Raw genomic sequence first — 25,602 nt, forward strand, 5'->3', positions numbered from 1 at the left:
TTTCCTAGGTCAGTGCGATCCCGCAGGCGGGGTTCTTTCCACTAGGCCAGTGCCCCGAAGGCCGGGGTTCTTTCACTAGGCCAGTGCCCGAAGGCCGGGGTTCTTTCCACTAGGGCCAGTGCCCCGAGGCGCGGGTTCTTTCCCTGGGCAGTGCCCCGAAGGCCGGGGTTCTTCACCTGGCAGTGCCCTCCGAGGCGGGGTTCTTTCACTGGCCGTGCCCGAGGCCGGGTGTTTTCACTGGGCCAGTGCCCGAAGGCGGGGTTCTTTTCATGGGCCAGTGCCCCGAAGCGGGGTTCTTTCCACTGGCATGTGCCCGAAGGCCGGGGTTCTTCCACTGGGCCAGTGCCCCCGCAAGGCCGGGTGTTTTCCAGGGCCAGTGCCCCGAAGGCCGGGGTTTCTTTCCACTGGCCAGTGCCCCGAAGGCGGGGTTCTTTCCACTGGGCCAGTGCCCGAAGGCCGGGGTTCTTTCACTGGGCCAGTGCCCCGAAGGCCGGGGTTCTTTCACTGGGCAGTGCCCGAAGGCGGGTTCTTTCCACTGGCAGTGCCGAAGCCGGGTTCGTTTCACTGCCAGTGCCCGAGGCGGGGTTCTTCCACTGGGCCAGTGCCCGCGGGCCGGGGTTCTTTCCACTGGGGCAAGTGCCCGAAGCGGGGGTTCTTTCCACTGGGCCGTGCCCGAAGGCCGGGGTTTCTTTCACTGGGCCGTGGCCGAAGGCCGGGTTCTTTCCACTGGGCCAGTGCCCCGAAGGCCGGGGTTTCTTTCCACTGGGCCAGTGCCCGCGAGGCCGGGTTCTTTCACTGGGCCAGTGCCGAAGGCCGGGGTTTTTCCACTGGCAGTGCCGAGGCGGGTTCTTTCACTGGAGGCAAGCGGGTCTTCACTGGGCAGTGACCGAGGCCGGGTTCTTCCGGCATGCCGAGGCGGGGTTCTTTCCACTGGGCCAGTGCCGAGGCGATCTTCCATGGCAGTGGCCCGAGGCTGGGGTTTCTTCACTGGGCATGCGAAGGCGGGGTTCTTTCCTCGCCGTGCCGAGGGGGGCTTATGCAGTGCGAGCTGTTGGGGACCCTGAATCCGACTGGTTTTAGGCTGGGAGATGCATCAAAAGCGCGTTGCTTAGAACCAGCGTAGAACGGCTGCAACCATTAAATCTCAGCGGATATGACAACTATGATAGAGCATTTCCCAGTAGGTGAAGAATGTCAATACACGATAGATTGTCGCCCTAACCAGCCCTCTCTGACAATAAAACGTCACTCAGGCTGAGCAAGTCCGAGAAAGTGACAGTGCTTGTGTCGGGGAGTGTAGGATTCGCATTTTCACATCCTTGTAGCAACGGGGCTAGGTAGCAAGCTAGCTTGCCATCCACTTGGAGAAGTGTGCAATCAGCCCCTGCCCTCTGAATCCATGAAGGCGGGGGCAACACTGGTAAGTATCACTTAAGTGAATGCGGGTTGGACCAGGTTGTTGTCATTCGTCACTCGAAATCAAACAGTTTTTTCCCTCAAATTTTTTTAAAATTTTTTTGCCTTTATTATGTAGGTGTGAATCGATTTCTTTTCATACTCAGGTTGAAAGAGCGGAATAATTGAAGAAATGAATCTGAAGCTCACGCTTATCACCTGTGGAAAGCGAGGCTTCCAGTGAGGCGCGGATTTAATTTGCTTTGTCAATGCGTGATTGTAGACTTCAATCCGAGAACGCAACAAGTGCAACTCCCTATATATTTATGTGTACGAAGTTACTGGATTGAAAGGGAATACCATACAGAATGCAGTCTTTGTTGCTGTGCTGCTGTTGCATCTACTACAGACCTACATCATGCCATCTGCAGATCTTGAACAACTTAATGTGTGTATAAGGCAATAGGGAAGAAACTAGTATGTCATGGGGCTAGCGTTTTAGGGGGTTGATTTTGATACACTGAACTAGGTCAAACGTCGGATGAGACCGTGGTGCGTCACTCCCCTACCAGAAGCTCAGACTGCTCGCACTCTGTGCCTCGACATGGCTGGACCTTGTCTCTCTGTGTGGCCCCTATTTGGCGCAGGCAAGGTTAGCGTGTCGCATCCACCTGGCCATCAACAAGAAAATGGGGTTTAAATTAAGCGGTCCACAGACCCTTCCACTGTGATAGTGATCATATCACTACTATAGATGTGAGGAAGGTTATTGATATGGCGCCATCTAATGTTAGAATTGATAATGAGTGATGAAGAGGAAAACTTCAATCCAAAACGGCAAGAGGCAAGCATAAAACTTGACATAAACAACATTTGTTTAACAATTATACACAGTAGCAGGCTTGTTTAAATTAAATATCTCAATATTATACATGTATTTATTTGCAACACAATGTCTGGTGCGTGGGAGAACGTCTCTAGTTATATGTAAACAGTGGTTGGGGTCTTACCGGATTGTGACCAGTCTGCGTTGTGACCTCCACACTTTGGTCATAGCATCAACTTGGTTCCTTTGCGAGTTGCAAACTCAAACCACCCCACGGGGCCGTTCAACACAATCTGCTTGGTCTTGTACAGCCCAAGAGCTTGTTGCTCTCCTCACATCAGACTGGGGAGAACAGAGGAGCGAGGGATAACAGAGCTAACCCAGTTTTACACGTCATTCATCACATTCAATAAAACATCCTATATTTTATTTCACTATGAAGTGATACAGTATATCAAAAATTGCCTAGCCTAGCACAATAATCTAAGAATCCATGACTACGCCCTCTAAGAAGAAATAAACCCATCTAGAGGTTGTGTTCATAGGTACCCTGCCTGTGCATTAAACCCTAATCAACTCATCCGAGACCGCAGCCGTCTGGTGTTCAACTTTCCCAAGTTTCTCACGTACACTACCGTCCGCTTCCGCTCTCTCCACTGGCTCTCCAGTTGAGCTCGCATACCGCTAAGAACCATCGGTCTTGTACGGAGCTGTTGAGGGGGAACGCAACTGCCGTACTTCAGGACTCTGATCAGGCCCTACTCACCAAACAAGGGCTTTGCGTTTTCATCCACCTCGGCCTGCTCGGCCTCCTACCTCTGAGGAGTCAGTCTCCGGTCAGCGCAGTCAAACTGTTCGCTGCTCTGGCACCTCCAATGGTGGGAACAAACTCCTACGACGCCAGGTCAGCGTAGTCAGTCACCACCACACTTGCCGGAGACACTGAAACCCACCTCTTAAGGAATACCTAGGATAGGCATAAAGTATATCCTTCATAACCCCCCCCTTAAATGAGTTAGATGCAACCTAATTGTAAAAGTGGTTGTTCCACTGGAGTATCATAAGGTGAATGCACAATTTGGTAAGTGCGCTCTGGATAAGAGCGTTCTAATAAGGACTTAAATTGTAAATGTAAATGTACCAACGAAAGAAAACAGACTGAAACTTGGAGGGCTCTCCCTGCGTTTGTCCAAAGTCTTTTTAGTTTCTGTTAAGCCGTTTCATTTTTCCGTTGCATGCCCTTAATGAAAATGAACCAGGTTGTCTCTCCTCCTTCTGCTCACACAGCCTGCGGGGATGCAGCAGCCCGTGGCAGTGCCCGAAGGCCGGGGTTCTTTCCACTGGGCCAGTGCCCGAAGGCCGGGGTTCTTCCACTGGGCCAGTGCCCGAAGGCCGGGGTTCTTTCCACTGGGCCAGTGCCCGAAGGCCGGGGTTCTTTCCACTGGGCCAGTGCCCGAAGGCCGGGGTTCTTCCACTGGGCCAGTGCCCGAAGGCCGGGGTTCTTCCACTGGGCCAGTGCCCGAAGGCATGTTGGGGACACCTGAATCGATTGGTTTAGGTGGCGAGATGCATCCAAGCGCGTTGCTAGCACCCAGCGTAGAACGGCTGCACCAATAATAATCTCAGCGGAATGACCACTATGATAGAAGCCATTATCCCCAGTAGGTGGAAGAACTGTCAAAAACGATATGTGCGCCCTAACCAGCCTCTCTGGACAATAAAACGTCACCCAGCTGAGCAGCCGAAAAGTGACAGTGCTTGTTCGGGAGTGTAGGATTCGCATTTTCCACATCCTTGTTAGCAAACGGGGCTAGGTAGCCAGCTAGCTTGCCATCCACTGGAGAAGTGTGCATCAGCCCTGCCTCCTCTGAATCCATGAAGGGGGCACACACTGGTAGTATCAGCTTAGCTGAATGCGGGTTGGACCAGGTTGTTGTCCATTCGTCAACGAAATCCAGTTTCCAATTATTTGCTTTAGTAGTGTGAATCGTTTCTTTTCATACTCAGGTGAAGAGCGGAATAATTGAAGAAATGAATCTGAGCCTCACGCTTATCACCTGTGGAAAGCGAGGCTTCCAGTGAGGCGCGGATTTAATTTGCCTTGTCAAGCGTGATTGTAGATCCTTCAACCGAAGACGCAAAAGTGCAACTCCCTATAGTATGTTGTACCGAAGTTAACTGATTGAAAGGGAACTACCATACAGAAATGCAGTCATTTGTTGCTAGTCTGCTGTTGCATCTACTTACAGACACTACATCATGCCACCTTGCAGATCTGAAACAACTTAATGTGTGTAAGCAATAGGGAAGAAACTACGTAGTGTCATGGGGCAGCGGTTAGGGGGTTGATTTTGAACTGGACATAGGTCAAACGTCCGGATGAGACCGTGGTGACGTCACTCACCCTCCAGAAGCTCCAGACTGGCTCCGCCTCCTGTGCTGACATGGCTGACCTTGTCCTCTGTGCCCCATTTGGCGCAGCAGGTAGCGGTGTCGCCTCCACCTGGGCATCAACAAGACAACATGGGGTTAAAATTAAGGTCATACAGACCCTTCACTGTGATAGTGATCATTCACTACTATAGATGTGAGGAAGGTATTTGGTATTTGGCGCCATCTAATGGTTAGAATGATAAAGAGTGGATGAAGAAAAACTTCCAATCAAAACGGCAGAGCAAGCATAAACTTGAATAAAAACATTTGTTAACATTATACACAGTAGCAGGCTTGGTTTAATTAAATATCTCAATTATACATGTATTTATTTGCAAACATTGTCTCAGGTGCCTGGTGAAAGACGTGCTTCATGGTAATTATGCAAACAGTGGTAGAGGGTCTTACCGATGATTGTGACACAGCCTGAGTTGGTGACCTCCACCACTTTGTCCATCAGGCTCTTGGTTCCTTTGGCGAAGTTCTCAAACTCAAACACACCCACGGGGCCGTTCCACACAATCTGCTTGGCTCTGCCTACAGCCTCTGCGAAGAGCTTGTTGCTCTCCGGTCCACAGTCCAGACCCTGGGGAGAACAGAGGGAGCGAGGGATACAGAGCTCAACCCCAGTTTTACATATTCATCTACAATATCTACATAAAACCATCCTATATTTTATTTCACTATGAAAGTGATACAGTATATCAAATTGCTAGCTAGCACAATAACTAAGGAAAATTCCCATGACTACCCACCCCTCAAGAAGACAATAAAACCCAATCAGGGTTGTGTTCATTAGGTACCCTGCCTGTGCCATTAAACCCCTACAACTCATCCAGAACGCCGCAGCCCGTCTGGTGTTCAACTTTCCCAAGTTCTCTCACGACACCCCGCTCCTCCGCTCTCTCCACTGGCTTCCAGTTGAAGCTCGCATCCGCTACAAGACCATGGTGCTTGCCTACGGAGCTGTGAGGGGAACGGCACCTCCGTACCTTCAGGCTCTGATCAGGCCCTACACCCAAACAAGGGCACTGCGTTCATCCACCTCTGGCCTGCTCGCCTCCCTACCTCTGAGGAAGTACAGTTCCCGCTCAGCCCAGTCAAAACTGTTCGCTGCTCTGGCACCCCAATGGTGGAACAAACTCCCTCACGACGCCAGGTCAGCGGAGTCAATCACCACCTTCCGGAGACACCTGAAACCCCACCTCTTTAAGGAATACCTAGGATAGGATAAAGTAATCCTTCTAACCCCCCCCCCTTAAAAGAGTTAGATGCACTATTGTAAAGTGGTTGTTCCACTGGATATCATAAGGTGAATGCACCAATTTGTAAGTCGCTCTGGATAAGAGCGTCTGCTAAATGACTTAAATGTAAATGTAAATGTACCAAACTGAAGAAAACAGACTGAAACTTGGAGGGACTTCCCTTGACTTGTCCAAAGCTCATTTTAGTTCTCTGTTACAAAGCGTTTCAATTTTTTTCCCGTTGCATGCCCTTATGAACATGACCCAGGTTGCTCTCCTCCTCTCCTCACCATCCAGCCTGCGGGGATGCCAGCAGCCACAGTGGCGTTGCCAGTCTGGGCATGCTCGTCAAACTTCTCGGCGGTGATGAAGTCGACGGGTAGGTTGATCTTGACCTTGTTCTTCTCAGCCTTGGCCATCAGCTCTTTGACGATCTTGGCGCCCTCCTCATCATACAGGGAGGTGCCGATCTGCCAGGGAAGAGAGGATCACTCATTTTAACTACAACCACTATGATATACAACACAGTCAATCATTGAACATATTTAACTAGGGTCGCGTTAACAAAAGGATTGTGTTTTTCCACATAGAAAAGGAAAGACAAAACATATTTTTTTATCTTTCTGCATTTTGTAAACGCAGATCTAAAGCGCTTCTTATTGTAAATTATGCTCAGAGTAATTTCGTGCTTCAGTTGCAATACATTTTCTTTGTCATTGGATCACCAGACAGCGCTGACTGATGTGTAGGCTACTTTTCTCCAGTACTTTCCTCCAGAGTAGTTTCTCTCTGATAGCAAGTTAAAATGCAAGATTCACTTCAAGCAAAACATTAGGAAAAGTAGCTGGCAAAATTCTTTCTATAATAAAGATTACAAATTTGATGGCCATACTTTTATTTATTTTTTGAAAAATAATACCTTGCTTTTTCATTGTAAGCCAAATAGCGTTGCACTTCTAATGAAAACGATATTCTGCGTTTTTTGTGTTAAGAAAAACTATAGTTGCATGCCCCTTATTACTCTATTGAAGAAAAAATAAATAAAATTCAATATAAAAAGTCGGCGAAATGGTAGAAACTCCGATTTTTTGATGGTCTGCATTTTTTAAAGCTAATGTGACCCCAGATTTAACTAGATTGTGCTGAGGCATGAGTGAGTTCCGAGTTACATTCAATCAAAGAGGTTAAAATTATGATAGAAACACAATTGGCCAAAAAAAGGGGCAGAATCCTCCTCTCCATTTCTCCCACCCTTCTCCCCTCCAGCGTCTCCCTTAAACAAAGTATCATCTCCCTCAGTCCCCCACCCCCTTTGTCCTCACCTCCATGTTGTTGAGGACATTGAGGAAGGTGAAGGCCATGCCACCACCAATAATCATCTCATTGACCTGGTCCAACATGTTGTTGATCAGTTGAATCTTGTCCTTGACCTTGGCTCTGCACACAACAAAGAGAAACTATGAAAACACTGGTAAACATAGTAAAACAATGATATGAAGCTCATTTATTTGAAGCCCATATCTATAATCCATTATAAAACACAATGTTACAATTTTTTATAATTTTGTTATTTTACCTTTATTATCTAGGCAAGCCAGTTAAGAACAAATTGTTATTTTCAATGACAGCTTAGGAACAGTAGGTTAACCAGCAACAGTGTGTGAAAACCTTGTGAAGACTTACAGAAAACGTTTGACCTCTGTCATTGCCGACAAAGGGTATATAACAAAGTATTGAGAAACTTTTGTTATTGACCAAATACTTATTTTCCACCATAATTTGCAAATAAATTCATTAAATATCCTACAATGTGATTTTCAGGATTTCTTTTTCTCATTTTGTCTGTCATAGTTGAAGTGTACCTATGATGAAAATTACAGGCCTCTCATCTTAAGTGGGAGAACTTGCACAATTGGTGGCTGACTAAATACTTTTTTGCCCCACTGTATATGAAGTGCAGATAACAAACCCTTAAGAGACACCATGGAAAAATATTTAACAGGGATGAAAAGAAAGGCGGAGAGAGATGGAGATAATGAGACAAACGTAAGTCTCCCGAAAGCTAAGACGAGGAAATATGACAACGCGTATGTAGCGCTTGGCTTCACTGTGACTACGGTGGGAGACGAGGAAAGACCGGTATGTTTACTGTGTCTAAAAATGTTGGCAGCGGACAGCATGAAGCCAAATAAATTAAGGCATCACTTAAAGACATTACACATCAATCACGCTGATAAGCCGCTTGAGTTTTTTCAGCGAAAACGTGCCGAATATTGCCAACAATCGTTCCGCTTTGTGAATGCTACTTCAGTAAACCAGCGAGCACTGCTGGCATCATAAGGTGGCGTACCAAATTGCTCAGTGCAAAAAACCCCACTCCATAGCAGAGGAGCTGATACTGCCTGCAGCATTAGACATGGTCTCTGTCATGCTGGATGACGCAAGTGCTGCAAAAATAAAAACTATGACTTCCTCATTTATTTATTTTTTTAAATCAGCACAAATTGTTTTATTCATTTTTGTTTTATAGGTCAGTGTTTCATATATTATGCTCCTGAGTTAATGTTGCTGATCAATTTGAATGTATTATTATTTATTGATTATATTTTATTTTTCAGTATCAAATGGTCAAAAAATGTTTACAGTTTAAATAAGGCTTGAATTTCTTTTAACATTTCAGGCAAATCGATGCACTTTAAGTCTTTTCTGTTACAGACTAAAAAACAATGTTAATAAAGTTATTCTTTGTTGTAAGTTGATCTATATTTCTTTCTTTTTTTGTTTTCTTTAATGTTAATAAGGATACAGTGTTATGCAGAGGTGTACTTATAACAATTTTATAGACAAATTATACTATTTACAGTCGCGGCGGAGAGTTGGGGGGGCGCGAAATGTTTACTTCTTCCTAGGGGGGGGCGTAACAGAAAATAATTGAGAAGCACTGGACTAATGAAACAAATACCAAAAGATAGWTTTTGAGTGGAATTCTCCTTTMACACTAGAAACTCTAGCTAAAGCAGTCATTTTGACTGCTCATGAAGGTAATTCTTTTAATAACTCTGCCATTTTTTAAGTCCTGACCCCCTCTGTCCTTGACCTTTCCTAAATAAGTCTATAGAACACACTGCCATTGTTAGAATCTTAATATCACAAACAGAATTGGAGTTCAAATCAAACTTGATGCGCCAAATACAACAGGTGTAGACCTTAACGTGAAATGCTTAGTTACAAGTCCTTAACCAACAATGCAGTTCAAGAAATAGAGTTAAGAAATACTTTTTTATATATATATTTAGTAAATATTAACAAGGCTATACACAGGAGGTACTGGTACCGAGCCAACGTCGTGCGTGGGTACAGGTTAGTCGAGGTAATTTGTACATGGAGGTAGGGGTAAAGTGACTATGCATAGATAATAAAAAGCGAGTAGCAGCAGTGTGGTAGCAGAGAAAATAGTCCGACTTGGGTGACTGGAGTCTTTGACAATCTATTGGGCCGTCCTCTGACACTGCCTAGTATATAAGTCCTGGATGGCAGGAAGCTTGGCCCCAGTGATGTACTGGGCTGTACGCACTACCCTCTGTAGGACCTTACGGTCAGATGCCGAGCAGTTGCTATACCAGGCGCTGATGCAACCGGTCAGGATGCTCTCGATGGTGCAGCTGTAGAACTTTTTGAGGATCATGCCAAATCTTTTCAGTCTCCTGCGGGGGAAAAGGTGTTTTGGTGCCCTCTTCAAGATTGTCTTGGTGTGTTTGACCATGATAGTTCGTTTGTGATGTGGACACCAATGAACTTGAACCTTTTGACCCGCTCCACTACAGCCCCGTCAATGTTAATGGGKGCCTGTTCGGCCCGTCTTTTCCGATCAGTCCTGCCACATCCGACGAGCGTCAGAGCCGGTGTAGTAGGATTCAATCTTAGTCCTGTATTGACGCTTTGCCTGTTTGATGGTTCGTCTGAGGGCGTAGTGGGATTTCTTATAAGCGTCTGGATTAGTGTCCCGCTCCTTGGCAGCTCTAGCCTTTAGCTCGGTGTGGATGTTGCCTGTAATCTATGGCTTCTGGTTGGGATATGTACATACGGTCACTGTGGAGAGAACATCGTCGATGCACTTATTGATGAAGCCGGTGACTGATGTGGTATACTCCTCAATCCCATTGGATGAATCACGGAACATATTCCAGTCTGTGCTAGCAAAACAGTCCTGTAGCGTAGCATCCGCGTCATCTGACCACTTCCGTATTGAGCGAGTCACTGGCACTTCCTGCTTTAGTTTTTGCTTGTAAGCAGGAATCAGGACGATAGAATTATGGTCAGATTTGCCAAATGGAGGGTGAGGGAAGGCTTTGTATGAGTCTCTGTGTGTGGAGTAAAGGTGGTCTAGAGTTTTTTTTCCTCTGGTTGCACGTGACATGCTGGTAGAAATTCAGTAAAACAGATTTAAGTTTGCCGACATTAAAATCCCCGGCCACTATGAGCGCAGCTTCTGGATGACAATTTTCTTGTTTGCTTATGGTCTTATACAGCTTGTTGAGTGCGGTCTTAGTGCCAGCATTGGTTTGTGGTGATAAATAGATGGCTACGAATAATATAGATGAGAACTTTTGGTAGTGTGGTCTACAGCTTATCATGAGGTACTCTACCTCAGGCAAGCAATACATCAAGACTTCTTTAATATTAGTTAAACAGTTTTATGAGGGCACGTCCTTTTTTGAATTGTTTTCCCCGTTGCCCCTCCTCCCGACAGTAGGACCTGCTCTGCTCCTTCTCCTGATAGTGGAATGTGCCGTGCCCAGTTGATAAATTACCATGATAATTGCCTCAAAACTGAACCTAAACTAATTTCACACCTGTAACAGATTAAATAAATGAAGGAAAGTGTGATGGGGAGAATGGGTGAGTTGATGAGGGAGGGTAAGCGAATGATGCATAATGATGTAATCACCAATTGTGAAAGAAGATCAGGGAGGAACATCCTATTGCGTTGGTATATTCTAATTATTATCTCAAAATGGTGTGTACCCTATATCAGTCCTTCAAATCCAAGCAGTTTTATCAGTCTACTCTGGCATACTTGGAGTACACAGTGAGAGAGTGCGTAATTTACAATGGCAAGAAGACCAAGACGAAGGGATACACATACTGCGTTAGGGCTGCTACAAGATCTGAATGAAAACGACTCAGACGGCGGGGAAGAAATTAATCTTGAAATTGCTGATGATTATTCTTCAGATTCTGAGCCTCAGCCTGAATAACACAGAGGCCTAAGCGCAAAAACAGGCAGAACGGTGCACACCACGCATGTGCTCGTGCCACTACCAAATGAAACAGTAAGACAGGAGCGAGAAAGGGACAGCACCGTTTACATAGAACAAGCCGGTGACAACGCTATGGGTCGATTATCAGCACAAAATCTCATCACTAAGAGCGCAGGTCCTGCAGCTCAAGCAAAAAACAACATCAGCAATGCACTCACCATCTTTCGTTGATTATGTGACATGGACATGCTACAGCATTCAGGGACTGTACTGTGGCTAAGGCGCACACGGAGCAAGGAGACACTGCCTGGGATCAGACTGTTGATGAGCTGGAAGCATTCATTTCAATCCTGTGTGTCCGTGGAGCATTCGGTGTAAAGAGCGTCTATATGGAGAGCTTCTGGTCAGACATCTATGGGATACTTTTCTTTAGAGAAACCATGTCACGGGAATGCTTCAGAGAGATCATGCGTTAGCTCCATTTTGATGACAAAGAAAGACATTCGTCAATTCTTCATGGTATCCAACGTATAAATAATAGACTATCTGACTGCTGTCATATCGACACATTCATTATAATGCCATTATTGCTTTTGTGCTGATTTTCACTATTTATCAAGCACACTTTTTGGCTTATAGTGATTTTAGGCGACTGATGTTTTCATTTGACCGTGCATCTTGCTGACCATGCGTCTTGGTGGTTGGGGTATTTTGGGGTATCATTATAAAAAGCTGTCACCGTGTTGTAATACATTCTCTTTCTGTTTCATAGTTGTAACAAAGAACACTCCACAAACATTGGTGTTTTTTGTGCTGCTAGTTGAAGAGCCAGTGCTCAATAGAGTGATACCAGAGAAGCAGATGCAGGCCTCTGGGTACTTTATTCCTAATTGATCACCGATGAGCTATCCCAGCCCCATCCATAACCAGAGCCGTGGACCAGTTACTTACCCTCCGAGAATGGCCAGAAAGGGCCTGGCTGGTTTCTCCAGAGCCATGGCAAAGTAGTCCAGCTCCTTCTTCATCAGGAAACCTGCAGCCTTCTGGGACAGGTTCACTCCAACCATGGAGCTGGGGGAGGGAGAGGCAGGTATGCGGGGAAGGGGAGAAAGGGAGAGGAAAAGCAGTGTGAGAAGGAGAAGCAAGGAGACAGAAAAAAAGAGCAAGAGAGGAAGAAAGAAGAGAATAAGATTAAGCAAAGTAGGAGACACGGAGTGGCAATGAGTGATTTGACAGAAAAATAATTATCTTGAAGGACAATAATCATCATCACTCCACAGTAGTTTCTTTCTCTCTCTCVVAGGAACTGAGCCCTAGGACCATACGTCAGGACTACCGGGCATGATGACTCCTTGCTGTCCCCAGTCCACCTGGCCTTGCTGCTGTCCCAGTTTCAACTGTTCTGCCTGCGGTTATGGAACGCCTACCTGTCCCAGACCTGCTGTTTTCAACTCTTAATTATCGGCTATGAAAAGCCAACTGACATTTATTCCTGATTATTATTTGACCATACTTGTCATTTATGAACATTTTGAACATCTTGGCTCTCTCTAATTCTCTCCTTCTCTCTTTCTTTCTCTCTCTCGGAGGAACTGAGCCCTAGGACCATACGTCAGGACTACCGGGCATGATGACTCCTTGCTGTCCCCAGTCCACCTGGCCTTGCTGCTGTCCCAGTTTCAACTGTTCTGGAACCCCTACCTGTCCCAGACCTGCTGTTTTCAACTCTTAAATTATCGGCTATGAAAAGCCAACAGAAATGTATTCCTGATTATTATTTGACCATGCTTGTCATTTATGAACATTTTGAACATCTTGGCCATGTTCTGTTATAATCTCCACCCGGCACAGCCAGAAGAGGACTGGCCACCCCTCATAGCCTGGTTCCTCTCTAGGTTTTGGCCTTTCTAGGGAGTTTTTCCTAGCCAACGTGCTTCTACACCTGCATTGCTTGCTGTTTGGGGTTTTAGGCTGGGTTTTTTGTACAGCACTTCGAGATATTAGCTGATGTACGAAGGGCTATATAAAATAAACTTGATTGATTGATAGTGTCCAGTGAACCTACCTGTGGGCTCTGTGTGCTGTGCCGAAGGCATCATTGACGTAGACATCTCCCAGTTTAGACAGAGAGGCTCTGAAGAAATCAATCTGCTCCTGGGTTGCTTTGGTCTAGCAGAGAAAGGAGAGAGGATAGAACACATTGTTATAGATGGCAGAGGGCTCCGGTTACAACCATCAGGCTCTATTACATCTAGAATAGAGAGCTGTACGACCCATTGTGCAGTATATAGAGGCCTCATTTATTCATATAGATGGTATCAATGCCTAGTCATTCTTTATATGAAGTTATAGTTCATTTTTGGAAATTCAACAATATGACCCATATCTACAGTGTACAAAACTGCTCTTTCCATGACAGACTGACAAAGGTAAATTCAGGTGAAAGCTACAATCCCTTATTGATGTCACCTGTTAAATTGCTTTCAATCAGTGTAGATGAAGGGGAGGAGACCGTTGAAAATAAGAGAGAAACTGAGACATGGATGGTGTAAGTGTGCCATTCAACGCACCGGTTTGAGTGTGTCAAGAAATGCAACACTGCTTGGTTTCACACGCTCAGTTTCCCGTGTGTGTATTAACTACGGTCCACCACCCAAAGGACATCCAGCCAACTTGACAACTGTGGGAACTTTCCTTGGACTGTGCATTCTTCATTGAGGTCATCAACCTCTTCTCAAAGACACTTTTTCTCCTCTTCAGTTTTGCACAGGAGATATTGAAACATTTTCAGCCTCCTCTTCAAGTCTTCAGCTTCATCGTGTGGAGCACATTTTCTTCTATTTACCCGTTTCAAAGTTTGCAGCTCCTGCAAAGTACCCTTCCAATACTTCTCCAGCTTGGCGGATCGCCGTTGCTCTTTCTGTTTCAGCAGGCTTTCTTTAGCCTTCTTCCTCTTCTCAGCTTCGGTAGTTAGCGGAGCTTTTAGCACATTTTCCCTATTATCTGGTTTGCTGACAGAAACTTTGACTTCTTGCTCAGGGGACTGGGTGAGTAAATGTCCATCCTCCATGCTGACAATACACTGTAGAGTACTACTCCTGGCCAAGGCATCCGGTTCTGCTTGCCAGGCCTTTTGGTGAGTGTCCAGCGCCACATCCATCATGTTATTTATAGCTTTCCATAGCTCCATTGACCCTTTTTCCATCTCACATCTCTGGGCACCTGGTGGCTTCTTCAGGAAGTTTAAAAGGAACTCCCTTTGAGCTTCAGGCAGTACTTCTTTGCCTTCTCCCTGCACCTAGAACAGTGAGGGGATCCGTCATCCATCCATGAATGTCTGCGGCCATTTTGTACAAATGTGCGCTCTGAAATTCTGTCATGCACTACACCTCTTGGCAGGGCTTCCCAAACTGACCCTGGCCTCCACACTTCGATCGTTACTGAACATAAAAGGGAAGTTCTATATTTTAAAACGTAATGTTAGAGGGTCCCTCACCCTGAAAGTAGTCTATGGGCCAGGAGAGACTAATCCACGGTTCAGTTCTTTTTGTGGAAAGTGCTACGCTGCGTACAGACCCCCGCACACTCAACATCGTTGCGATACATTGAGTTTCATGTAAGCCAATTTGGCGGGAAAACTGAAGGTAGCTGTAGCCTATTTCCTGTTTCTGAATCTTTTATTAAAGAATGTGAAACAATGTGTATTTGCTGCTTTTCATGAAATCATGTAGCTGTTCTTTAGGCTTCATGGCCTAAAATAAATTTGTTCATATAGGCAGAATATTATATTTTGTAGCATAGGCTACCGAATGTATTAAATAAACAGATCAAGCTAAAATATTCGGATATGATAAAAGGCCGACATTTGATCTTTTCAATTTAAAAAAATGTCACATGACAACAAAAACGGAAACATTGTGATTTTAGAGACACAAAGTAACAATAGCCTCGATTAAAGGGATCGGAGCTATCTATTACTGGGCTCTCACTATTATCATTATTTACATAATTCAAATTCACCATAAAGGGGTATTGGATTGGATCCAACATGGATCCCAATGAGACAAAATATTCTGGACATTCTTCCAAACACCGTTTTCCCGCACTGGCTGTTTTTTCATTGTGTGCTATAGGCCTATCACAACAGCGGTTTGTCACTTGACTCTCCTTCAAAAAAATATTTCCTGGATCAGTTGATGATGGTCGACAATATCACAAGGCCTAACTAAACAGCTGGATACCAAATGCGCACCCAACAAGTAAGGTATATTAGACTATGCATAGCCTATTGAAGAACCACGCAAGTTAGGTGACTTTGGTTAAAAGCGTTTGATTTTGCAATTGCATAARTCCTTTGGATTTGTGTGCCCATGAAAAAAGGGTTTAACAGCGTAGCCTAACATATCATTATGAACACAATCTAATAGACTCAGCAAAACTTTGTCCCACTGACGGCCCCCATAATGGGTTGTGGGTTTCGTAATCAGATGATTGATCTTTCAGAACATTCACACTGTCACGTTCTGACCATAGTTCTTGTGTGTTTTACTTGTTTTAGTGTTGGTCAGGACGTGAGCTGGTTGGGCATTCTATGTTGTGTGTCTAGTTTGTCTGTTTCTATGTTTGGTCTAATATGGTTCTCAAACAGAGGCAGGTGTTTTGTGTTGTCTCTGATTGGGAATCATATTTAGGTGGCTTGTTTTGTGTTGGGATTTTGTGGGTGGTTGTTTCCTGTCTTTGTGTTTTCTCTGCACCAGATAGGGCTGTATCGGTTTGCCACATTTGTTATTTTGTATTTGTAAGTGTTCACGTTTATTCGTCTTAATTAAATATGTTGAGCACAAACTACGCTGTGTCTTGGTCCGATCCCTGCTACACCTCCTCTTCAGACGAAGAGGAGGAAGGCTGCCATTACAGAACCACCCACCAAACTCGGACCAAGCAGCGTAGTAACGGACAGCAGCGACAGCGACAGCAGCAGCAGCGGCCTATTACACAGGACTCCTGGACATGGGAGGACGAGCTGGACGGTAAAGGACCCTGGGCAGAGCCAGAGGAATATCGCCGCCCCAAAGCAGAGCTGGAGGCAGCGAAAGCAGAGAGGCGGCATTATGAGGCGCTAGCACGGCAGAGCGGCTGGAAGCCCGAGAGGCTCCCCCAAGAATTGGGGGGGGGGGGGCGCCACACGGGGAGTATAGCTGGGTCAAGTAGGAGACTTGAGCCAACTCCCCCTGCTTACCGTAAGGAGCCAAGGATGGAACCAGACCCGGTCAGGGCGGTATTGGAGGTGAGCGAAGTAGAGACTGTAAAGGATCTAATGGGGAAATTGGAGGAGAGAGTTATGAGGGAGGTGTTGTGTTGGTGTTTGAGGCACGACATCCGCCCGACGGAGCKTGTGGGGGACTTGATGTCACCTGAGTCAGCTCTCCATACTCGTCCTGAGGTGCGTGCTAGCCGTCTGGTGAAGACTGTGCCAGCACCACGCACCAGGCCTCCTGTGCGCCTCCCTAGCCCTGCACGTCCTGTGCCAGCTCAGCGCACCAGCTCTCCTGTGGCAGCTCCACGCACTCTCCCTGAGGTGCGTGTCTACAAACCAGTACCACCAGTGTCAACAACTCGCACCAGGCTTCCTGTGCGTCTCCAGAGTCCAGTACGCCCTGTTCCTCCTCCACGCAGTCTCCCTGTGGTGCGTATCTCCAGCCCGGTACCACCAGTTCCGGCACCACGCACCAAACCTACTGTGCGTATCCAGAGCCCTGTACGCACTGTTCCTTCTCCCCGCACTCGCCCCTGCGTGCCCTCAGCCCGGTACCACCAGTGCCGGTACCACGCACCAGGCTTATAGTGCGCCTCGAGAGTCCAGTGTGCCCTGTTCCTGCTCCCCGCACTAGCCTTGAGGTGCGTGTCTACAAACCGGTACCACCAGTTCCGGCACCACGCACCAGGCCTACTGTGCGCCTCAGCCGGTCAGAGTTCCCCGCCTGCCCAGCGCCGTCGGAGCCGCCCGCCAGTCAGGAGCCGCCGGAGCCGCCCGCCAGTCCGGAGCCGCCCGCCAGTCCGGAGCCGCCCCAGTCCGAACCGCCATTCAGTCCGGAGCTGCCATTAGTCCTGAGCTAACCTCTCGGGTCCGGAGCTGTCTCCGTCTGGTGAGGCCCTTGTGAAGGTTCCCAGGCCAAGGGTCTGGCGGCGAGGGTCGCCACTCAAAGGACGCTAAGGAGGGCGACTAAGACAATGGTGGAGGAGTGGGATCCTCGTCCAGCGCCGGGAGCCGCCACCGCGGACAGATGCCCACCCAGACCTCCCCTAGAGTTTTAGGTGGTGCGTTCGGAGTCCGCCACCTCAGGGAGGGGGGTACTGTCACGTTCTGACCATAGTTCTTGTGTGTTTTACTTGTTTTAGTGTTGGTCAGGACGTGAGCTGGGTGGGCATTCTATGTTGTGTGTCTAGTTTGTCTGTTTCTATGTTTGGCCTAATATGGTTCTCAATCAGAGGCAGGTGTTTTGTGTTGTCTTCTGATTGGGAAATCATATTTAGGTGGCTTGTTTTGTGTTGGGATTTTGTGGGTGGTTGTTCACTTTTATTTGTCTTAATTAAATAACACTGCTCAAAAAAAAAATAAAGGGAACACTTAAACAACACAATGTAACTCCAAGTCAATCACACTTCTGTGAAATCAAAACTGTTCACTTAGGAAGCAACACTGATTGACAATAAATTTCACATGCTGTTGTCAAATGGAATAGACAAAAGGTGGAAAATTAAGGCAATAAGCAAGACACCCCCAATAAAGGAGTGGTTCTGCAGGTGGTACCACAGACCACTTCTCAGTTCCTATGCTTCCTGGCTGATGTTTTGGTCACTTTTGAATGCTGGCGGTGCTTTCACTCTAGTGGTAGCATGAGACGGAGTCTACACCCTCCACCAAGATTGGCAAATTCGCCAACTGGCGCCCTGTGCTCTTCACAGATGAAAGCAGGTTTACACCATTTCTTGTGGTGCCGCACAGCCCTCCATGTGCTCGCCAGAGGTAGCCTGACTGCTATTAGGTACCGAGATGAGATCCTCAGACCCCTTGTGAGACCATATGCTGACACATGCACATTTGTGGCCTGCTGGAGTCATTTTGCAGGGCTCTGGCATGCTCCTCCTTGCACAAAGGCGGAGTAGCGGTCCTGCTGCTGGGTGTTGCCCTCCTACGGCCTCCTCCACGTCTCCTGATGTACGTGGCCTGTCTCCTGGTAGCGCCTCCATGCTCTGGACACTACGCTGACAGACACAGCAAACCTTCTTGTCACAGCTCACATTGATGTGCCATCCTGGATGAGCTGCACTACCTGAGCCACTTGTGTGGGTTGTAGACTCCGTCTCATGCTACCACTAGAGTGAAAGCACCGCCAGCATTCAAAAGTGACCAAAACATCAGCCAGGAAGCATAAGAACTGAGAAGTGGTTTTTTGAGCAGTGTATGTTGAGCACAAACTACGCTGCGTCTTGGTCCGATCCCTGCTACACCTCCTCTTCAGACGAGGAAGAGGAAGGCTGCCGTTACACACACCTAGCCTACTTGACAATCAGCTCAGTCATCTGGACACTTTCCTGTGTGTAGTGCAGGTCAGTCATATTTCCCTCTCCTTTTCATATCGAAAAAATGCAACTGTTAGCCTATTGATACAAACTTTACATAGGCCATCATCACTATAACCTAATACTCCAATTGATTGAAAGATTGTGTGTGCTGCCGACAAACAGCAGTACAGTATTTCTAATAATTAGCCTAAACTGAATACTAAAAAACTCCTTGTGCTGAAAATGAATGAATCTACACAGCCCTTGCTAAAGCCAATGATGTTTGAGTAGGCTAGGCCTAGTTTATATTGGTAATTAGATTCTATAGATCAAATTGAAAGAAAAATAAATGTTATTTCAACCTTGTAATTTATTATGTGAAAGTTTTTTTATTCATTAATTAATTAATGTATTAGTAGACTTATGGATGACATTTTTCAAGTTATTCACCCAACCCAGTTTTATTTATTCTAAAAAGGCATGCAACGAATGCAGAGCATTTTAATGTATTTTATACAATAGTCGGCCCATATGAACACATTTATATACACCATTCTGCCAATATGAACACATTTATTTTAGGGCTTAAATGAGCCAATATATGAGAGCCTTCAGGACAGGTTTAACTGATTTTCCCCACGGAAGAGATGAGAGCCTTTACGAGTTCCCCATGGAGCAACGAAGCCACCAGCACATGCATTGTCCCCCAGTTAATTCGCGCACACGCGGACGAAAGTAACCAACATAAAATAACGCATTGCAGCGGTGCTTCGATTCTATACAGTGTATCTATAAGATGGTGAACATACCGCAGTAATGCCAGTGGAGGTGACTGCACGATCAGGGTACTGCACGTCAATATACTGTACATACTTTTGATCCAGTTCCTACTGCACTTTAGCAGGCCAAGTTTATAACTCTTTCACAGAAAGGTCAAGGCTGATCTGTGAAGTCACATCAAAATGCCATGAGTTGGCACAAGAGCAGTTCAACCAGGTCATCATAGAATGTGCCCTTAACCACAAACCTGGGATCAGATTACGCTACCCACAATCCTAACCTTAACCATAAAATGAATTTAAAAATATCAGAACCCGAATCAGTGGTTAGGAGTAACATCTAGGCTTACCTACTCYGTCGCCTGCCACCACCCAGCCAACGGGGGACCTTGTGAAAGGTTGACAGCTGCCCCCTTTCCCTAAGGGCTGCATAACAGCCAGGGCTCACATGGCAAGAAAAGCAACATGCTAGGCCCGGGACAACCCACTACCCTTCACTCAAAATGTCAGCAGGTCAGGGCAGCACCGCGGCTGTATGAGAGGAGATGGAGGTGGTAGAAGTAGCCTCCTGGCCTTTGATTCAGGCACAAGCATAGATACTACAAAACTTATCCTATAAACCTATGCAGACATAATACTCTCAGAGGTGCAACCTTCTTAAGAGCTGCTGTCTGTTGTAGCTGCTCATTCCTCTCGAAACTAGAATAAAGAAAAGAGCATGATTTGGGGGATTTTCACGACATTTAACCATACAAGGGGGTCCTTTGGAGGAAGGATTGCCAATTTTTCAATATATCGTTGAACATAATATATTCTACGGGCATATCGAAGTTCCAGAGCGGGATCTCTGCTGGTTTTAAAGTTATGGCCCATTTTATACAGAGAAATTGGCATAGTAGACAATCAATTTAACCGATCACAGCCCTCCTTTCACTTGTGTCATTGCACATCCTGCAAATCACCAGCAGAGGCAACCATTTTGAATCTATTTTCACATTCACTGTGTTGGTAATGCTTACAAATTGGATCATAAGTAGCAGAAATCCCACTCTGGAACTTTGATTTGCCCGTAGAGTTTATCATGTTCWACAATATATAGAAAAATTTGGCAAAACAAAAATGTGTATATTTCAATATAAAGGTTTATATTTTTCAATAATCCTCATTTAATCTAAGAAATTTGTTATAGAAATCAAAATACTACTCATATTACAGTGCAAGCGGTACACTTCATATGACACCAATGTTTGCTTTGCAGAACCTACAGATGAAATATTATGGAGTCTTAAAGTCACATCACATCATATTCACATCAAAACGAATTTAAATGATTTTAGATGGGCTACATACCTCATGAGTAGACATTTTTTTAGCTAGGTAAGGCCAAAATGTCACAAATACAAAAACTTCAATTAATTATTTCTCAATTATGGTGTTAAGATACAAAACGTAAAATATACACAGAGTATACCAAACACTAAGAACACCTTTCTAATATTGAGTTGCACCCCCCGCCCCACCTTTTGCCCTCAGAACAGCCTCAATTCATCGGGGCATGGACTCTACAAGGTGTCAAGTATTCCACAGGGATGCTGGCCCATGTTGACTCCAATGCTTCCCACAGTTGTGTCAAGTTGGCTGGATGTCCGTTGGGTGGTGGACCATTCTTGATACACACAGGAAACTGTTGAGTGTGAAAAACCCAGCAGCGTTGCAGTTCTTGACACAAACCGGTGCGCCTGGCACCTACTATCATACCCTGTTTAAAGCCACTTAAATCTTTTGTCTTGCACATTCTTCCTCTCAATGGCATACATACACAATCCATGTCTCAATTTTTGTAAGTCGCTCTGGATAAGAGCGTCTGCTAAATGACTTAAATGTAAATGTAAATGTCTCAGTTGTCTCCAGGCTTAGAAATCCTTTAACTGGTCTTCTCCCCTTCATCTACACTGATTGAAGTGGATTTAACAAGTGACATCGATGAGGGATCATAGCTTTCACCTGGATTCACCTGGTCAATCTGTCATAGAAAGAGCAGGTGTTCTTAATGTTTTGTACACTCACTAGAAAGGATTAAATGTTGTGAAAAATCCCCMAAATCATGGTCTTKTTATGTTCTAGTTTCATAAGTATAGTATGGATGTACTCACAGACACCATTTTCTCTACCCTGGTCTTAATCTGAATTTTTTTTGTTTTTTCAGTCAGATATCTGACTGGTGACTCATGCCACTGTAAGCTTGGTTCTATTTTCTTCTCTGCCCTTAGCGGCTCTGCTGACGCTAACACCACAGGATGGTGACGCAGCTGCAGCTTGGGCCTCTGCAGGGCAGGAGTCCTCCATTTATGTAAATAGAAAAGGCCTCTGGGAATGGCTACTGCAGCTGCAGCCGGTGATATGCACCCACCTTGTTTCCGGAGGCGTCCTTGCCCTTGCCCTCCTCAGCGACGTGGAATCTCAGGTTCTCCAGGAGAATGACGGAACCGGCTGCGGGGTCGGCGCAGGCCTGCTCTACATCGGGACCCACACAGTCCTTCAAGAAGTGCACATCCCTGAGAATGAGTGCAAAGCAAACACGTGCACATTTGAGTACTTTATTGGGCTCCATAATGAAACACTGACTAAGTACAAAGAACCCAAATATTTCCAAAATGACAAATATGATTAATTAATTGGGAATAGTAATATTTCACTTGGCGCATGGTAATAGGCAGCTATGGAGGGCCATGGAAGGAGCCAGGAGGTCTCACTTGCCCAGCAGGCTCTTGAGCYCGGCGGCCACGGGCTCCAGGGAGAATTTGTCAGGCATGGGGTTCCCATCAGGACGACCCAAGTGGCTCATCAGCACCACAGCCTTGGCCCCATGATCCAGACAGTGCTTGATGGTGGGGACAGCAGCCTTGATCCTGGAACACACAGGTACAAAGTATGAGTAAGGCTGGAATAGGGCTCCTATAAAATGACATAGCAGCATTTAGTCTAATAAGGTGTATTGCTAATAGATGATCAAATGCTACCATGGAAAGGAAAATACCTGTCTATTTGTGGAAAAATCACAAATGTCCGATATCACAGTTTACCTATTTGCTTATGGTTTTGCCTACACCTAGTGACCTGCTTTTTAAATTATATGAACAAAACATTACATTTTATTTGGAACGGCAAGCCAGATAAAATTAAAAGGGCCTATTTATATAACGAATATGAATTCGGAGGGCAGAAATTATTAAATATTAAAGCATTAACTTCTTTGGGATAGGGGGGGCGCTGTTTTCACTTTGTAAAAAATCGTTCCCAAATTAACCTGTCTAGCCCCGGGGTTCCGCTAGCGGAACTCCTCCCACATTCCACTGAAAAGGCGAAATTCAAAATATATTTTTTAGAAATATTTAACTTTCACACATTAACAAGTCCAATACAGCAAATGAAAGATAAACATCTTGTGAATCCAGTCAACATGTCCGATTTTTAATATGTTTTACAGCGAAAACACCACGTATATTTATGTTAGCTCACCACCAAATACGAAAAAGCACAGACATTTTTCACAGCACAGGTAGCTTGCACATAACCAACCAAACTAACCAAGAACCAACCAAACTAACCAAGAAACAACTTCATCAGATGACAGTCTTATAACATGTTATACAATAAATCTATGTTTTGTTCGAAAAATGTGCATATTTGAGGTATAAATCAGTTTTACATTGCAGCTACCATCACAGCTACCATCAGATATAGCACCGAAGCAGCCAGAGTAATTATAGAGACCAACGTGAATACCTAAATACTCATCATAAAACATTTCTGAAAAATGCATGGTGTACAGCAAATGAAAGACAAACATCTTGTGAATCCAGACAATATTTCAGATTTTTTAAGTGTTTTACAGCGAAAACACAATATAGCATTATATTAGCTTACTACAATAGCCTACCACACAACCGCATTCATTCATTCAAGGCACGTTAGCGATAGCAATAGGCACGTTAGCGATAGCGAAAAACCAGCAAAAGATATGAATTTTTTCACTAACCTTCATAAACTTCATCAGATGACAGTCCTATAACATCATATTACACAATACATATATGGTTTGTTCGAAAATGTGCATATTTAGAGCTGAAATCCGTGGTTATACATTGTGAAAACGTAGCAACTTTTCCCCAGAAACCCTGATATATTTCTGACACTCACCTATTCTGACCAAATAACTATTCATAAACTTTACTAAAAAATACATGTTGTATAGGAAATGATAGATACAYTAGTTCTTAATGCAATCGCCGTGTTAGAATTCTAAAAATAACTTCATTACGACATGCAGCTTACGTTATAGCGAGAGAGAGCCCAAAATCTGGGCGCAAACTAAAAGTAAACATGTTCGACAGATATATGAAATAACATCATAAATGGGTCCTACTTTTGATGATCTTCCATCAGAATGTTGTACAATGGGTCCTTTGTCCAGAACAATCGTTGTTTGGTTTTAGAATGGCATTTTTCCCTCTCGAATGAGCAAGCAAAACTAGCTAAGTGGCGCTAAGCTCTCCTTCGTCACCAAACGCAAAGAACGCAACACGCCTAAACTCCCGAAAAAATTTCAATAATCGGATAAAACTATATTGAAAAAACATACTTTACGATGATATTATCAAATTTATCAAATAAAATCAAAGCCGGAGATATTAGGCGTCTTTTCCCACGGGGCTAGACAGGTTAAACCTCTCACTAAAGCAGTCCTTCTCAAATAGTGGGGCGCGCCCCCCTGCAGGGGCTCGGAGCGATGCCAGGGGGGGCGCGTGACCCCGGGGAACATGCTTTTTTTGCTGCAAGGAGTAGKTTTTTTTTGCACCGAACAAGAGCACACAGCAGGAGATATGAAGTGCAGATAACAAACCCTTAAGAGACACCATGGAAAAATATTTAACAGKGATGAAAAGAAAGGCGGAGAGAGACGGAGATAATGAGACAAACGTAAGTCTCCCGAAAGCTAAGACGAGGAAATATGACRACGCGTATGAAGCGCTTGGCTTCACTGTGACTACGGTGGGAGACGAGGAAAGACTGGTATGTTTACTGTGTCTAAAAATGTTGGCAGCGGACAGCATGAAGCCAAATAAATTAAGGCATCACTTAAAGACATTACACATCAATCAATCCGCTTGATTAAAGCCGCTTGAGTTTTTTCAGCGAAAACGTGCCGAATATTGCAACAATCGTTCCGCTTTGTGAATGCTACTTCAGTAAACCAGCGAGCACTGCTGGCATCATAAGGTGGCGTACCAAATTGCTCAGTGCAAAAAACCCCACTCCATAGCAGAGGAGCTGATACTGCCTGCAGCATTAGACATGGTCTCTGTCACTGCTGGATGACGCAAGTGCTGCAAAAAATAAAACTATGACTTCCTCATTTTGATTTTAAAAAATCTGCACAAATTGTTTTATTCATTTTGTTTTATAGGTCAAAGTGTTTCATATATTGTGCTCCTGAGTTAATGTTGCTGATCAATTTGAATTGATTATTATTTATTGATTATATTTAATTTAATTTTTCAGTATCAAATGGTCAAAAAATGTTTACAGTTTTAATAAGGCTTGAATTTTTTTTTTTAAATTTCAGGCAAATCGATGCACTTTAAGTCTTTTCTGTTACAGACTAAAAAACAATGTTAATAAAGTTATTCTTTGTTGTAAGTGATCTATATTTCTTTCTTTTTTCTTTTTTGTTTTCTTTAATGTTAATAAGAATACAATGTTATGCAGAGGTGTACTTATAACAACTTTATAGACAAATTATACTATTTACAGTCGCGGCGGAGTTGGGGGGCGCGAAATGTTTACTTCTTCCTAGGGGGGGCGTAACAGAAAATAATTGTGAAGCACTGCACTAAAGCATCAGTCATACAAAAGTTATACTTAAATCCCAAACTGGTTCTCTAGTCAATTGGTACGAATGTCTCATCCTATATTCAAGAAGGGCCTTTTCCCCTTTATTTAGATTACACCTGCTCACTTTCGGTTGTTTGAAAAGGAAATAATCTCCAAAAAATCTTTATTTTTTAAACAAGCCTTAGAGAGTTGGTTGCAATTTC

At 44.8% G+C, this 25,602-nt stretch overlaps 1 protein-coding gene across 1 annotated transcript in view; it reads right to left on the minus strand.

The window, feature by feature from the left end:
- Positions 1 to 25,602, minus strand: part of LOC111950397 (phosphoglycerate kinase) — a 38,745-nt gene that overhangs the window by 2,698 nt on the left and 10,445 nt on the right. The window contains exons 3-10 of the mRNA XM_023967941.2: positions 22,258 to 22,413; positions 21,915 to 22,059; positions 13,225 to 13,328; positions 12,111 to 12,230; positions 7,221 to 7,335; positions 6,189 to 6,368; positions 5,063 to 5,240; positions 4,626 to 4,724 (exon numbers count right to left, since the gene is read on the minus strand). Coding sequence (XP_023823709.1) covers positions 4,626 to 4,724; positions 5,063 to 5,240; positions 6,189 to 6,368; positions 7,221 to 7,335; positions 12,111 to 12,230; positions 13,225 to 13,328; positions 21,915 to 22,059; positions 22,258 to 22,413 — 1,097 coding nt within the window. The remainder of the gene's footprint in view (positions 1 to 4,625; positions 4,725 to 5,062; positions 5,241 to 6,188; positions 6,369 to 7,220; positions 7,336 to 12,110; positions 12,231 to 13,224; positions 13,329 to 21,914; positions 22,060 to 22,257; positions 22,414 to 25,602) is intronic.

Source organism: Salvelinus sp. IW2-2015, linkage group LG23, assembly GCF_002910315.2.
Source record: "Salvelinus sp. IW2-2015 linkage group LG23, ASM291031v2, whole genome shotgun sequence".
In the NCBI taxonomy this organism is placed as follows: Eukaryota; Metazoa; Chordata; class Actinopteri; order Salmoniformes; family Salmonidae; genus Salvelinus; species Salvelinus sp. IW2-2015.